The 15501-nt window shown below is 44.1% G+C and overlaps 1 protein-coding gene across 1 annotated transcript; it reads right to left on the minus strand.

Annotated features, from left to right (window-relative positions):
- Positions 1-2995: 2995 nt before the first annotated feature.
- LOC138690789 (uracil phosphoribosyltransferase homolog) lies at positions 2996-8681 on the minus strand. Its single transcript, XM_069811688.1, has 6 exons — positions 8667-8681; positions 7555-7625; positions 5479-5633; positions 4550-4711; positions 3680-3772; positions 2996-3648 (listed from the first exon to the last, which is right to left on the minus strand). The coding sequence occupies exons 1-6, from the start codon at positions 8679-8681 to the stop codon at positions 3539-3541; spliced, it is 606 nt and encodes a 201-aa protein (XP_069667789.1). The 3' UTR covers positions 2996-3538.
- Positions 8682-15501: the final 6820 nt, after the last annotated feature.

Below are 15501 nucleotides of genomic sequence, written 5' to 3' on the forward strand. Positions count from 1 at the left end.
AAATACCCTCACAGGGTCAATCAGGTGCAGAATAAGCGCTGATTTTTTCAAAACCACTTAGTGGATTTCAGTATCCAGTTGACATTAATAGCAATTAATGGCCTGTGCACACATATCTCCTTAACAGCTTTGAAAAAATCAGGATCAATGTAGCAGTGTATTTCAAAGAGCTTGTAGGGGAAAATATATTTGCATACAGAACTTTGCAGTATAGGGAAAAAATCCCAAATCTGTAGCAAAAGCATGGCGTAATTCATACTTAAGTGTTTTCAATTTGCTAAGGTATGTATAGCGAAGGAGAATTAAAACACTTTTCCATGGTAAGTTTAATGTCGTTTCCTTCAATGAGGGTAAATAAATTTGCTTTAAATCCCCCAGGGTCTTAAAAGCTGGTTATTTGGTGTGCAGTGATAGATGAGAAAAATGTTGGTGTTTTTTCTTCTAAAAAATATTAAAATAATTTATTCACAATATAGATAAGTAATAATCCAAAAGCAGTGAGGTGAGAAAAATCTGAATCTCTGGGGAGCTTCTAAACCTGAAGAAAAAAAATAAAAAAGGACCCACCAAACTCAAATCCTTATATACTCAAAGTATCAGCAGAGCCAGGTAGTGAGCAGGCAAATGAAGCCAATTTACACTAATGTACCAGCCCAGAACAAACTCGAGAGGAAACCTAAGAATATAACGATTCCTAATAAGTTTGCTCTTTTCTCCATCTGAGTACTCCGCCTATGTTGCTGTACCACAATGGCGACAGTCCCTCTCCTTCGTTAGGCAGGTGGATGGAGGGTCCCTTCTCTTCTGGTGGGGAGAGAAGCCCATCTTTGTCTTACACAACAAAGTATTTTCCATTCAAACATTACCTCAGGAGGTTATCCCAGCTGGTTATTTTTAAATCAGCAGGTCTGGCATGCTAGAGTTTTAAAGAGCTGGAGAAGGATTTTGCACCTTAAAGAGCCATCTTTAATAGTGTTCAGTAATTTGCTAAATTCTGATCTTGGTCTGGTTTGTCTGGCAGGGCTGTGCTCTCGGGAGTACTTACGTACTCAGGTACCATCCCTCCGCATCTGAGCTTTCAAATTCCCAGCCTGTTCGGGGAGCAGGCAGAATCGTAGAATCATTTAGGTTGGAAAAGGCCTTTAAGATCCAGTCCAACCATTAACCTACCACTGCCAAGTCCCACTAAACCATGTCCCTAAGTGCCACATCTACATGTCTTTTAAACACCTCCAGGGATGGTGACTCCACCACTTCCTTAGGCAGCCTGTTCCAGTGCTTGATAACCCCTTCGGTGAAGAAATTTTTCCTAACTTCCAGTCTAAACAACCCCTGGCACAACTTGAGGTCGTTTCCTCTTGTCCTATCGTTTGTTACTTGGGAGAAGAGACCGACCCCACCTCACTACAACCTCCTTTCAGGTGGTTGTAGAGAGCGATAAGGTCTCCCCTCAGCCTCCTTTTCTCCAGGCTAAACAACCCCAGTTCCCTCAGCCGCTCCTCACAGGACTTGTGCTCCAGGCCCTTCACCAGCTTGGTTGCCCTTCCCTGAACGTGCTCCAGCACCTCAGTCCTATCAATCTAAACCCGCATTTCTAATGTAAATCTCATGGTGGGCCTTAAGCTGTGTTTGATGAAAGATGGCAGTAGAATTAATCACCTCATTTCTGGCAAAATCTGTTCTGGAGGGGGATCTTGAGAGGAAGATGGCAGCTAAACACAATAGGAAACGTATAGGAATTTAGCACCAACAGAGGTGCTGTTGGTGCCTTTTGAAACTCTAAATTCCTTGTCTATAAAAACAGGAGGATGATTTGGTGACTTTCTGTTTCGTTCTGTCAGCTGAAGAGAGGATACCTGTTAAGACAGGAGTATCAGAGCTGTGTCTGAAGCCGTGTGGATTCACAGGAGTTTTCTGAGCAGGTTCTTGTATCCTCTCTGGATTTGGTTCTGTTTCCAGCCATGTCATCCTTCCAGTGTCGTTTCTCTGCCAAGCAGCAGCAGCAGCAGAAGAGCTGCCTACGAGATCTGCAGGCAGGATCCCTGCCTGCTGTCTAGCTGCAGCACTGTTCGTTAGGTAGATATTGTCTTCTAATTATTACTAAAACGGATATCTTTACGATAACGCAGCTATCCAGCTCAGGTTTAGAAACGGCTTTTAAAGGCTCTTATTCAGTAACTTTTCCTGTAATTAGGTATGGCCGATTTTTCCCTTTCCTTAAAAGCAGCTCAGCCTCACTTGGTTATAACAAACTCTTGTCCAGGTAGAAACAATAAATAGTCTGATAGCTTCGGAAGCACTTCAAATCAATATTCACATGTCATATTTTTGAAAGCTTCAGAATGAAACGTGAAAGGAATACAAAAGCTGTGTAAAAATGAGGCAGAACACAATGTGGAAAAACCCCGTGTCTGAGTGACTGAACAAGCTCCATTTTGTTCTCCTCTGCTTAATTAAGGGAGATATCCTTACGCTACGCCTGCATTGGTACCGCTCATGCTGCATTCCAGTGCCACGGAATAGTCGGGCAGGTTCCTCTGCATCCCAGGATTAAAGCCGAGTGCAGAAAGCTGCAGTGGAAGGTGGGTGTCCAGGAGTACGGCGTCAGCGCGGCGTTTGCTGAAGACTTCATGTGCCCGTGTTCTTCAAGGCAGCATGTAAATGAACAGTCAGATCCCTGTGGGGAAACTTAGTGTTTCTCCAAATACTGCTGCTGAGACCTTTTTGCTCAGTGCATTATTGCAGCTGATGCCACAAACATAATTGCAGATGGCCTACTAAGGAGGATACAGCTTTTCCAGTTAGTGTTTTTGGCCTTTAAAAAGGCTGTTAACTAGAGAGCTGGGCAGCGTAAAAGCAGTAATTTGAGTGCACCCACTGCTACCTGTGGTTTTAAAGCTGGGCTGCTATTTACTTTTTAAGTTGACTTTTTTTCCTTAGCTTCTGAAAGAAAGTTGCATACAAAGAACATGATAAATGCAGGATGCGTAAAGTTCTGTCAAATACGCTAGGTAAATGCACTGGAAAACAGAAATTCCTCAGGCTGGCTGTTGTCACTGCTGCAGGTAATGAAAGAGATGAAGTATTCAGCTGAGTGTGTGGTAGATTTTTTTTTAACATGCAAATACGTCTTTAAGGGGTAAAATCCGTTTCCACTTTCACTGGTGCAATCTATAGGATAGATCTCTATGATGCATTGTGGAAAAGGTCCAAAAGATTTCTCTCATGATGTTTATTGTCAGTTAGGTGCTGTAAATCCAGTTGCACTCCAAAAATTCAGGCTATAGAAGAATAAATAAGTTAAAACAGAGTGTAGCAATTTATACAACCCGACATTGAGATGCTTGACTTTGTAATGACAGGCTGCTTTGTTACTGTACCCGATTCGGTGTTCAGGCAGTAACTGACCAGATCTAATCTAAGTCAAGAATTTCCCCCTTTGGCCAAAAAGATTTTTAAACGTGCCCTCAACCAACTCAACAATAATAAAATGTAGGAAAAAACCCTCATATAGTCATATCCATTTGTTGCAAGTGTGTCAGTCTGTTCCAAAATACTTCTGTCCAAAGTGTGTTGGTGCAACAGGAGGATGAACTTCTGTAGTTAAAATGGTGATCTCTGGGAATTCCTGGATGATCGATTTGGCACCTTTTGAGAGAGAGCAAAGGCTTCAACTTACTTGTGGAGAATAGGCTTAGCAGGATAATGACACTTGGTTGTACGCCATGTTCTGCAAGAACTTTGACAGCCTCAATGACAGTATTACCAGTACCTAAAAGGGGAAAAAGTGAGATTTTTTTTTTTTTCTTTTCCCCTGGTTGAAGAACTTGCCCTAGGCCATCCGAGACTATCTGTGTTAACACTGGTGTGTGACTGAATGATGAGACTGTCCTTTCCCACTGGAAAACTATCACCTCTGCATGGATTAATTGTAGAAAACTCTGGTCGCCTGATGAAGGAACTTCAACTCTACTCTGAAACAGCCAACTCCGCCAGGTTTTAAGCACTGGAGTCAGTGGATTTTATTAAAGCCCTGAGGCAAAAAAGCTCATCTAAAATAGTAAAATGGCAATCAAGAGCTCCATGTCTAGAACCGGAATTAAATCTTAGACTGGAAAAGTTACTTCATCCTGACAAATTCCTTACCACGCTTACCAGATTATAATTTTTTTTTGGTAGTATTAACTGTATTTGAAGTAATTTACTTCTAGGATTATAATATTAATCCAAAAAATGTCTTTAATAGCATGAGAAAAATACTGGTTGAGTATTTTCTCATGGAAAAATTAAAAAAATTTAATTTATATCAAGTCTTAATGCTTCAACCTTTCTCACAAACACAGGCATGCCCAAACGATTTGCTCTGCATTCATGCTGGTGCAGGCTGACTAATATGTATTCTGGCACAGGCTGATAAATCCCCTACTATGTCACCTAAACTAAGGAAAAAACCTAATCAAAGCCCCTGAAATCTGGAAATTTTCCTTTAAATTCAGCGCACTCACTGTCCAGATGAGTCTAACTGTACATGATGATGAAAGGCACTTACTTAGTATTGGGTACATAAGAAGAACCTTTCTCCTGTAAATGTCTGGTGGAAACTTAGCATAGTACACTTTCGCTCTTTGAGTCTCCTCGTCGCTCTGTATCAGGATTTTTCCTATGCGGATTGATCTACAGCAGTCTCGTAAACCTTGTTCCATTGCCTCGCCTCAAAAGGAGCAGCAAAAAAACCAACAACAAATTGTTACACGCTAAGAAACAGCACAATTGCAAGATGCTACAATTAAATAGACAGTCCCAACACTGTATTGGTGGAGAGTTCTAAAAAGAAGATTTTTTTTTTTCTCTGTTCTAAGTGTTAAAAACACCTGAAGCTGTTTTCCTTTTTTCTCCGTTTAGACAGAAAAACGAGTCTACTTGGTGTTACTTAGCTCCTGAGTATTAGTGTTGCCACACACCAGCGCTAATCTCTCGAAGGCGAGAGCTGGAAACATCAAAACAAACGCATGGGGTTGGGAGAACATCTTCGAGCTCTGCTCAGAGACACCACGGTACAAAACGTAGTGTGGGAAGCTGTGGAGCCACGGGACTTTACATCACAGATAGAAAGGTTTCTGCAGCACTGGGCAAAATAACAGCGACTCTACCACCGCTGAGCGGGGTTTATTTGGAGACCTGCCTCTGAGCAGAAGTAGTTAGCGGGAAACAAGGACGGACAGTTGGCCTGGCCCCTCTCTGTTAACAGCTGCTAGAGAAGAGGCCAGATGAAATCTGTTGCAGCTATGTGTCTCCTAAAAAGTTAATGAAACATATTACTTGACATTCTGTGATCAAGGATACCTAAGGAGTAACAGCTGGCAGGTTTGGGTAAAACTTTGCCATAGAGAAGTGCTGTTGCACATTTTTGAAAAGAAGTTGCTTACACGTTTCCAAAATGTTTAATTCATGCTCATTCAACAACCAGAAACTGCCTACCGCTTCTCATTATGCTGACTCCGCAGTTTCCCTTTTCAAATCTCACTCCTTCATACTTGTGCCCTGTTGTAGCGGTCACAAACAAGCACAAGCCTGCCTGCAAAAGTGATGGTAGGGATATCGCATTTTGCAACGAAGCAGGGCCCTGCAAAAGACTCAGTTAAAGGCTGAGCCCATCTGGGGATGGGGAAAGTATGGCCTTTACTGGAGCAAACGTGGTGCGTCTCTGTCACGCTGGCAGCAGTGCCAAGCAAAATAATGCAGAGTAATGTAGGTAAGAGGCCTCACTAATAAATCATTTCAAGAAGATACTGTAACATTATGAAAAGTAGGCTTTGTCAAGTTAACCAGATACTTTCCTTAATGTCATGGTTTAAAGTAGTAGCGCTGATAGAATAAACCTTCAGTTAGTAACACATCTGATCTTCTCTTTCACAATATTTTGATTAAGAGGAATGATGTAAGTCAATATGACAAATATTAATTGGACTGAAAACTAACTGAAAGGTCTCCAAGTGTAATTGTAAGCAGAAGCATCACTGAACCAGGCACAGCTCCCTTCCTACCAGTTCTTGACCCCACACCGCTTAATGTGTGATCAGTGACCCACAAGAAGATAGAAAATCATTACTGGTGATCTGCAGGTGCACAGAAGTTAGGGGCAGGTCGCTGATACCAAACCTAATCTGGATCACTTAATGAGCTGAGCTTAAGTAAACAACATGTTTTTCGGTGCCACCAGATGTAAAGTCATCAGGCTAAGAGTAGAGCAGCAGCTGGACTACAGGGTGGGTGACAAAGTCATAGAAAACAGTGATTCAGAAGAGGAATAATCAGCTGAACATGAGCTCCTAATGAGATGCTCTGCCAAGAGGAGCTAATGCTTCCATAGAACCAAAAAGGGAGACACCAAGGAAGACAAGGGAGGTTTTATTACCTGTGTTGTGGGCTCCAGGAAGACTTCCCCGAGGGCTGGAAAACACACCTTCAATGAGAAAACACCCGAGAAACACAGTTTATTAAGAAATAAAAGGTTAAGGGAGATTTTAAATGCAGTCTCTAGGAAGGCATGGGTCAGATTTAACACTAAAGGGTGCTTTATGTGGCAAAGTGGTGTCTGGTAGCTGACCATCAGAATAGGTTGCTGTCTATTTTTAGCAGTGGGGAAAGTTGTCCACTGAAACAGCCCACCCACAATTTGCCGACTATGGCAGAGTGCCTGTCACTGAAGAATCACTGGAAATACTTAATAAGATTTTTTTTTTTTTCCAAAGGAAACACTCTGGTTTGAACAAGAATTAATTCAGAGGAATCCGTCAGCCTTTATTAGGCTGGAATTGGGAGCAGGTTATTAGAACAGCTCCTGCTAGATTTCTTCTGAGTAAATACAGAAACACTATGACTGCAGGCAGGGGTGAAGGGAAGAGGTGAAGCAGGCAGGCACAGGCAGCCTTAACTGCAATATGCGAGTGCTCCCAGTTAGGTGAAAAGGCCATTTTGAGTCATCTCTCCTCCCTTGTCAGGTTTAGGCCATATCTGTAAGAGCTACAGCTTTCCAACCCTTACTTTCACCTGCGTAACTTAATCAGTGTGAGCCAGAGCTGCCCTGAGCAGCACAAGCCGCAGGGCAATCAGCGTTTGCAAAAAGACAGCTACCAAAACGTGCCTCTAACAGTTTTATTGCCATGCCTTTTGCTTTAACTCTGTGCTGTAAGAGCAGTATTAGCCACATGGAAACTTAAACATGTTAGCAGGCGAGAATAACACCAAATAACATCAGCTTTATTGCAGTCCCTTGGCATTTTAAAGTATTGCGTGCCCGCTGGGTTTTAGTTATTGTTTAGGGGAAGCAAGGACCCTGGGCAGGCTTTATCTTTTCATTCATTTGTGTTGAGAAACTAGAATGGAGGTTTTTTTTAAGCATCAAAGTCCTTAAGAGAAAAACGGGGGAAAGAGAAAGTGGGAAACACAGGGTGGGGTTGGAGGGAAGAGAAATCTTTCAAAGACATTTTCTGATTCAGTGTTGATAGTCACCCTCTTATTTACATCCAAAACACAGTTTTGATGGTCACTCACCAATCTTTATCTTCGGGCATGATTTCTAACATCTCATGTACAGCTTGAGCGTATGCCAGTGACTTTGGGTACTGCAGTCCGGTTAATCACAGGGCTAGCAGGGGGGACCCGGCGTGGGTTTCTGCCTGTTCTTTTTTGCAGCTGTTTCAACAGCAAATGCTAATTCGTCTCTCAATGTTTTGCTCTTTCTGGGAATTTAAAAATAACTTGCCTAATGAAGCAGTGCTGAGCAGCTCATATGTCCAGACAGATAGGAGTGAAATGCTTCAGTTCAGAAAGCAAAGTCGTCCGTGGTGGCAGTGCCTTTGAACAAGTCCCCCAAGGCCCTTTTTCAAATAATCCCAGGACTGGCTGAAATTAATGCAGGAAGAAATTCAGAGAAAGGGGGGAGAATCACGTCAAAGGGGCTGAGACTTGGAAAGACATTTCTGGGTGAGCTGTAATCAGTCCTATCCTATGACATCCCTTTAGCAGTGCTGTTTAATTACTCCATTATGGGCAGGGTTTGATGTATGTGTTCTATAGCAGGGACATCTAGAACATGAAAGAAAAATGTGGTGCTTACTGAATGCTTTACAAAGATCAATGAAGCTCCTTGTCCCTTGTTAGAGCAACGAGAAGCTGAGCACAGAGTGACAAAACTGCCTGTCCGAGGGCAGCCACCAAAGCACAAGCAGAGATACTTACAGGCTATGGCAGTTTTCAGTTTCTCCCTCAAAACCACCTTGCTTTGTTACTCTTTGGTTTTCTGTCCTCTGTACCCAGAGATCACCATCCCCACTTAAGTTTACCTGCAATGAGCACATCTGCCTCAATAGGAGAGGACGTGTGAGAAGTGCAGAGGGTGAACATCTGTGTATTTCCAAGAGTAGCTGCAAGAGTGATTACAAAAACAAGCTGGGCATGATATGCTGGGAAGCAAAATTACTGTGGAAAGGCAGGCATGGGGAGATACTTGGCTTCTGAACTTTGGGCCAAGACTGGAGTCAGAAACCCTTCCCCTGCCCACTTCTAGCTGCCTTAGCCTCTTGGATTGATTTGCAACATTATTGTTTTCTTGTTCTTTAGAATTAAATCATTTTTGGTGCAAGTCCTTGAGGTTTCAGACTTACCTCTGTGGGTGCCATAACGCTTATCAGAGAGTAAATGTTACTCTTTCTAATATATATCAATGATAAAATCCTTTTTTTTCCCCCAGCTAGATGAATGATTATTACATTCTTCAAATCAATTCTCATTTTTCTTTAATTGCTTCTGATGCCCTTGGCACTGTTGAGTGACAGGGTCTGCACTCCAGCCTTGGAGGCTACCGGGGTAATTTGGCAATCTCCTCACCTGCATGAGAGATTATTGATCCTAAAAGGCTGGTGGTTTTGTTTGGGGCAGAGAGGATGAGGGAAGCATCTGTCAGAAGAGTTTGCCGGGCAGAGACTCATGCTACTACCTGTGTTAACCCTACAATGAATGTAAGATCTGTATCATATGCAGCATGCCCATATGTCCTTATTGAATTGTCCTTGGGAAATGCCAGCTCTAGAGTGCAATTCATCATTCCCTTGAATCTTGCATCAAATGTGCCATACTGCAAAAGGATGAAATGAAGCCAAAACAGAAGGATCATGTGTTACTTTGGCTCTGTACTTGTCTTGGGGGAATGGAGGACTTCCACCACTGGGATGCAACTGCTAAAAACCAGGAGCTTCTCTCCCTCTGTAACAGAATAATGAATTTCATTGCTATCCTTCATCTTCAACCAAGAACGTGGTCTGTGCAATGTCCGGAACAGTCCAGGCAACGGCACATTTCCTTTTTTGAACTGAAATCTTAGCCCGGTTCATAACCATAGCCCTAAAGTTAAATTGGTGATCACTCCCTGCTCAACAACACGGCAGCTGTTCTCCATAACCAACATGAGCCTCCATTTCAGCAGGTTTCCTGTAGGTTAGCAGACTTTACAGACTTGGCAATAATTGAGAGATTTGTACCTTTCTGTTCTCAAATCCTAAACCTAACTTCAAGCAACCTTGACCAAAGCCGTACAGTGACTGTCCCACTTGCACCAGGAGCTCCCTGAGCTCACTGAGCCTTTCAGATTCGATAATAAAGCTTATTCTTCAACTCTTGATTTCAGTAATCTTGGCATCATAACCCCAACTGAGATTGGAATTTCCCACCCTTCAGGAGAGAAACTGTCCTCCACTCTACACCCAAAAGCCCCTGCAGGTGTTAAGCCTGTTCATAGAGAGGGTCTATAATAGTGCAACCCATCCGCATTGCATCAGGGTCCTTTGCAGAGGGGTCATGCCAAGCACCCACCTACAAACAAGCCAGGGCCAAATCCAAATCCAGACCCCACCTTGTAGCCAGGGGCAGACCATGTCCTCGAGGGACTCAGGTCAATGCTAAATCCCTGACGCAGCTCCGGGCACTGCCGGACAGACTCCTCTTACTGAACACTGTGCCAGGGGCTCCTTTCAAAAAGAAAGATCTTAAATAATCTCCATAGCCAATGCCAGCATTTTGCAGCAATGGAGATGAAGGAGGGATAAATTCCTTAAAAATAATCCTCCTGGTATTAAATAATGTGATTAAGCAGGCTGCCTGATTCTCCTCCTTGGTAGTATACTGTCCTGTTTATCACTGGTTTCAGCTCTGCCCCCCTCACTGCCCTGTCCCGTGCACTCTTCTCTGCTGCAGCGCAGGGCTGACTTGACATACCACCGCTTTAGCAGCTGCCTGCCATAAAAATATGCCCTTATCTCTCAGTCTGCAGTTTATGCTCAGTCTCTTTATTTTCCTTCCTGTAATCATCAGACATTTCTGCATTTCGTCGTGATAAATACCAGACTGTTGAATCTCTGGGGCTGCCAAGAAATGCATCTCGGCGTAGCACAAATAAAGCTGCTATTTTTTTTTATTCCTTCCTTTAGTTTAACATTTATTCCTGCTATTGTTGTCCTTAGAAGGATAAATAGGGCTGCATCCTGCTAGCAAGTTGCTCCAAATACATTAGATGAAAGAATAAATAACATGATGCACCAAAGGCTATGAAGACTAAACATATTATATTGAGATAGTCAAGCAAAGGATGTGATAATGTGCTATTCATTATACAGGTGCACCAATGCTCACAACAGGATAAAATTAGATTGACTCATCTGTAGGTCAGGTACCTTATACGGCTTAGAATTGGCAGAGATTTTCTTCTGTCTATACCAGTAGTGCATTGAAACAGGAGCATGTCAATCACAGCCCTGCACTCCAAATAAAGGTTTCCATGATCTCACTGTATTGCACAGTGTAAGGCACGAAGGATTCTGGTCATCACAGCTTTTGTACCACATCTGAAGACATCTTTACCATTTCCACTTTTTAAATGCTGTGTATTTCTCTTTCCCCTCCTCTCAAAGAAGATGATAGAACATGTGCATTGTGCAAAAAGATAAGAAACACATGGCGTCTGATAGGCAGGTTGGCATGGCAAGCATTAACCCAGGTTATTTGCTCTAGATCATCATCTGAAGGTACATTCAGTGATGCTGAGTGACTCTCTGAAGTGGTGATACTCTGATAGGCAAAACCGACTCGCACAAACGATCGCTATTTGCTGCTGCAGTAACTTGTGCTGTGTTTTCAGACAGCAGGACAGACTGAGCACTCAGTGTGGCTCTGAGTTTCCTATTTTCCTTGATACCTGCATACCCACTTTGCCAGCTTACAGCCACCATGCTTGAGACACTTCTGCCACACAACTTAGCTATAAAATGTCTTGTGCTGCAGAGAACACATCCCTCATACTTTTCTCTTTGCAAGTGGATTTTCTGTCTGAAGTTGCTTTTAGAGCCACCTACCCCTATTGTTATCTTCATTAAAAGGCTGGAAGCCTAATCTTGCATAATCATGCAGTCTAGAAGATCTCTAAATGAATTCTGATGGTAAAGAAAAAAAAAGGTGCAGGTATAGACAAGAGGTAGAAGTGTCTCTTACTCTTCGTGTGGGAAACAAAGAGATGCAAGATGCAATATTCCACAGACACTCACTTGTGTTTGTTAAAGTCCTTCTGTCCCCCAGAGGCAGGGATCAATAAGAGCCTGCGACGTCATTTTGGCTGCCTGGGTTATCTCTCTGGATGGCTTGTCTGCAGGAAAGGCTCCTGAGCGGGTGCCCGCTAGGTCTGTCTGCTGGCTGGTCCCACTCCGGATGACAATTCCTTCCCCTTCTGCATTTTAAGATGGCTCAATATATAAACTTTAAAAGAAAAATACGGTCAGGGCTTGTGATACTTTGTGGTATCACACAAAAAGACTTTGATTTTAGCACTGTTCAGCTTTTAGCAGCCCAAGGGCAGATGTGAGTGCCACTTGGTGACTCAGGCTTTGCCTTTCCAGGGCAGCCCGCAGCGTTGGTAAAAGCCGAAGCCGGGGCTCCGAGGGCTGCCCGAGCCGCTTGCAGGACGGCAGCACACCGGCTCTTCCCCTGAACTGGGCTCACTCGCTGCAGGGCAGAAAGCCCAAGGGCGAAGGCAAAGCACCAACAAAGAGCTGGATTTAAGCTTTTCTTGCGAACATGTGGGGATCCCCTCAAGAACACCATTACAACCCAGAGGAGAAGAACCTTCCTCTTTCCCACCAGTTTTTATGAGATTAGTTCTTACCCAGTGCCCCATCTCCCATTCTTGAGCTATTTCTAAAAGTGTCACGTTCAGCTACTGCGCTGAGTGTTGCTGCAGCTAATTGTGGTCACTGCAGCTAATTATGGGCTGACCATGAAGCCCTGCCATCCCATCCCAGCAGGACCAGTTGGCCAGAGCACACCACGATCATTTCTGTGAGGCAGTACGCAAAGCCGTGGCAGGCTGCGCTCTCCATCTCAGGTACCTTCGCACAGCCAGAGCCATCTTTTCCTCTGTCCATAAGCAGCAGCTATGGGCAACATACATCTTCTTGGCTTGTTTGTTGACTGCTGCCAGCAAAAAGACATCGCTGTTGCTATATGAAGACTCCATATGGCACACAACCCCCTCCATGTCCTTAAACACAGAGGTGGCTGCAGAGCAGATAAGAGGGGCTTAGGAGAGCAGCGTTACTGCGTCATGGACACCGATCCTGTCATACGGCGCCCAGTGGGATGCCTCTAGAGTAGGAGTGAAATGCGATAGAGCAGAAAAGACATTTTAAGGGATGCTGCAGAATAAACATCTTTTGCATGGCTTGGATTAATTGCCCCAAACAGCCAGGAGCTCAACTAGAAGATGCGAGAGGAGGCTGGAAGCGCAGAGGGACTGGGCAAGAGGATGAGCCAAGATGGGAGCCAACGTGGGGAGGCGCGGGGAGCCCTGGGTGCACGGATGGTGGGCAAGGATGGACAGGACTGATGTCCCGGTCCTCTCACAGCTGGGAGCAGCACCCTGAAAAATAAAAATTCGATGATAATGACAAGAAGGGCAAGTGGAAAAGGTGAGCTCATATGGCAAGGAACAAGGCGAAGGTGGGAAGCGATGAAAACCTTGAGGTAGTGATAGGCAGGTGGAGACACAGATCCAAAGGGAGGAGGGCAAATAGTTGACTGAAGGCAATTTCTAAATTTTGGGGTCAATCAGCAGAGGAATCACTTTTTCAGACACAGAGAAGGGCCAATGTCACACCGGGAGGGATCTGGGCTCTTTGTCCTCTGCACAAGATAGCTTCCCCAGCACAGTAAGGCCATCAATGCCAGGGCAAAGCACACAGCCATTGTTTGTATTAGTGTGTTCCCAAGCTCAGCAAAATAAAGAGATAAGCAGTGCAGCCAACAAACTCCGTGACCCGCAGAGAAGCTTGCCCCTTAGTAACTACGATAGCTATGGCACGCTTAGTACAAAACTGTTGTTGTCTCGTGTCCCGCCTTGGGCGCCAAAAAGGCCTGTGTTGGGTTGACCTTGTCTGGGTGCCAGGTGCCCACCAAGCTGTTCTATATCACCCCCCCCTTCTCAGCAGGACAGGCAGGAGAAAATACGATGGCAAAAAACATGTGGGTCAAGATAAAGGCAGTTTGATAAACCAGAAGCAAAGGCCACACACAGAAGCAAAGGAAAACAAAAGATTTATTCTCTACTCCCCATCAGCAGGTGATGTCCAGCCACTTCCCGGGATGTAGGGCTTCAGTACGTGTAGTGGTTGCTCTGGCAGACAAATGTCATAATAACGAATGCCCCCCCCCCAGCTTTTATTGCTGAGCAGATGTCATATGGTATGGAATATCCTTTTGGCCAGTTTGGGTCAGGTCTCCTGGCTGCGTTCCCTTCCCAGGATCCTGCCCCCCGCAGCCTACTGGCCTTGGGGGGTGAGGGAGGGGGGGAATGTTGGAGAGGCAGCCTTGATGCTGTGCCAGCACTGCTCAGCAGTAGCCAAAACACTGCTGGGTTATCAACACCTTTCTAGCTACCAGTACACTGCACAGCACTATGAAGGCTGCTATGGGGAAAATTAACTGCATCTCAGCCAGACCCAATACACAGATGTTGTTCCTTTTCTCTTGGAAGAAATCAGAAAGATGCTTTGCAGACACAGAAGTCCAGGCAGAAGGAGGGGAGTGCTTCAGAAATAAGGTTTTAGATGGTATGAAGGTGGTGAGAATTGAGGATGGTGGTGGGGGAATTCAATGAAATGGGCAAAATGGAAATTTTGCATCTTGAAAGATAACGAAACCAAAAAAGAAGAGGAAGAATCTGACCATCCCAGTTACTTCTTTACAACCAGGACCTGGCACTATACAGATGTAACAACTCTTACTGTTTTGGGAGACGTAGTGAGGAGTACCACGAAACACTGATAAACAGCCTTTCTCACATTGCTAGGATTTAGGCTCATTCCTTTTTCTTAATTTCCTCCAACCCTTCTGAGTCTCAGCTCCTCCTCTCGCATTTGCATGTGTTTATCCCTTCCAAATACTTGTAGACAGCTACCGTGTCTTCCCTCGCATCACTGATGACGTAACTTTAACTAGGGACAGTAAAATGACAAAAAAACCCTCAGCAAACAAAAAGGCAAAGAAACAACAAGGGCATTTTGCTGCCTTTAGCAGTAAAGCACAGTGACTCCTGTACTTCTGAGTGGTATCACGACTGTGTATTTAAATCATACATGCTTTCCAGGTGTGCAATAAAATAAACATCCTAATAAATAACTCAGATAAGGTTGCAGACCCGGATGTCTTCTGAGCACGTGTGAGCTTCAGAGCATCGTAAGACATCAGCGGAGTAGGAAATGCAGGAGCAAAGGTTCAGTCCCACGGCAAGGTGGGCACCATCCATCTTCAAATGTCAGCAGCAGTCCTGCCTCTGTCCCAGTACTGGGACAGAGAAAGCTCTCCAGTGACAGCAAATGCTACTGGAGAAACAGAAAACCAGTCACTTGTTTGCATTAAATTTGTTGGAGCTTGGTATCTTTGAAATCCCCCCCCCCCCGCAATTAGGTGAAATTTGTCACAGAGTTCAAAAATTATGGAAATTGTCCAAAAGACAGGCTGATGATGCAATTGCAGAAGCTCTGTTTCCTTAGGAAATCAGCTTAGAACCCCTAATGATTGGAGAAATGGCCCCACAGCCTGTTATTTGGTGGCCATTTACATTTTAAGGTCCCTGTCTCCAATGAGAAAGAGAGGATATCCGAATCCTTCCTTTCTCATAGTTAAAGCTTATGACCTGCAGGCTCATTTTTAAGGTGCCCCTTGCTGTTGATCTGTAATGCCACTTTGCAGGCTATAACTAACATTAGATTTTAATCAACTCAGATTTGGCCATGGATGCTACTTTCAGCTAGAGGAATCAAGTTAACTGCCTCTTGCCTTTCTCCTCTTTATATTTTAACTGCATTGTGCGAGAATAATGTAGCATCTTCATTCAGACAGAATTAGTCATTTACTTTATGTAGAAGTCTTCATCATGTAGTAATCTCACCCATATTCAGC

The sequence above is a fragment of the Haliaeetus albicilla genome, chromosome 23 (genome assembly GCF_947461875.1).
Source record: "Haliaeetus albicilla chromosome 23, bHalAlb1.1, whole genome shotgun sequence".
Lineage (NCBI taxonomy): Eukaryota > Metazoa > Chordata > Aves > Accipitriformes > Accipitridae > Haliaeetus > Haliaeetus albicilla.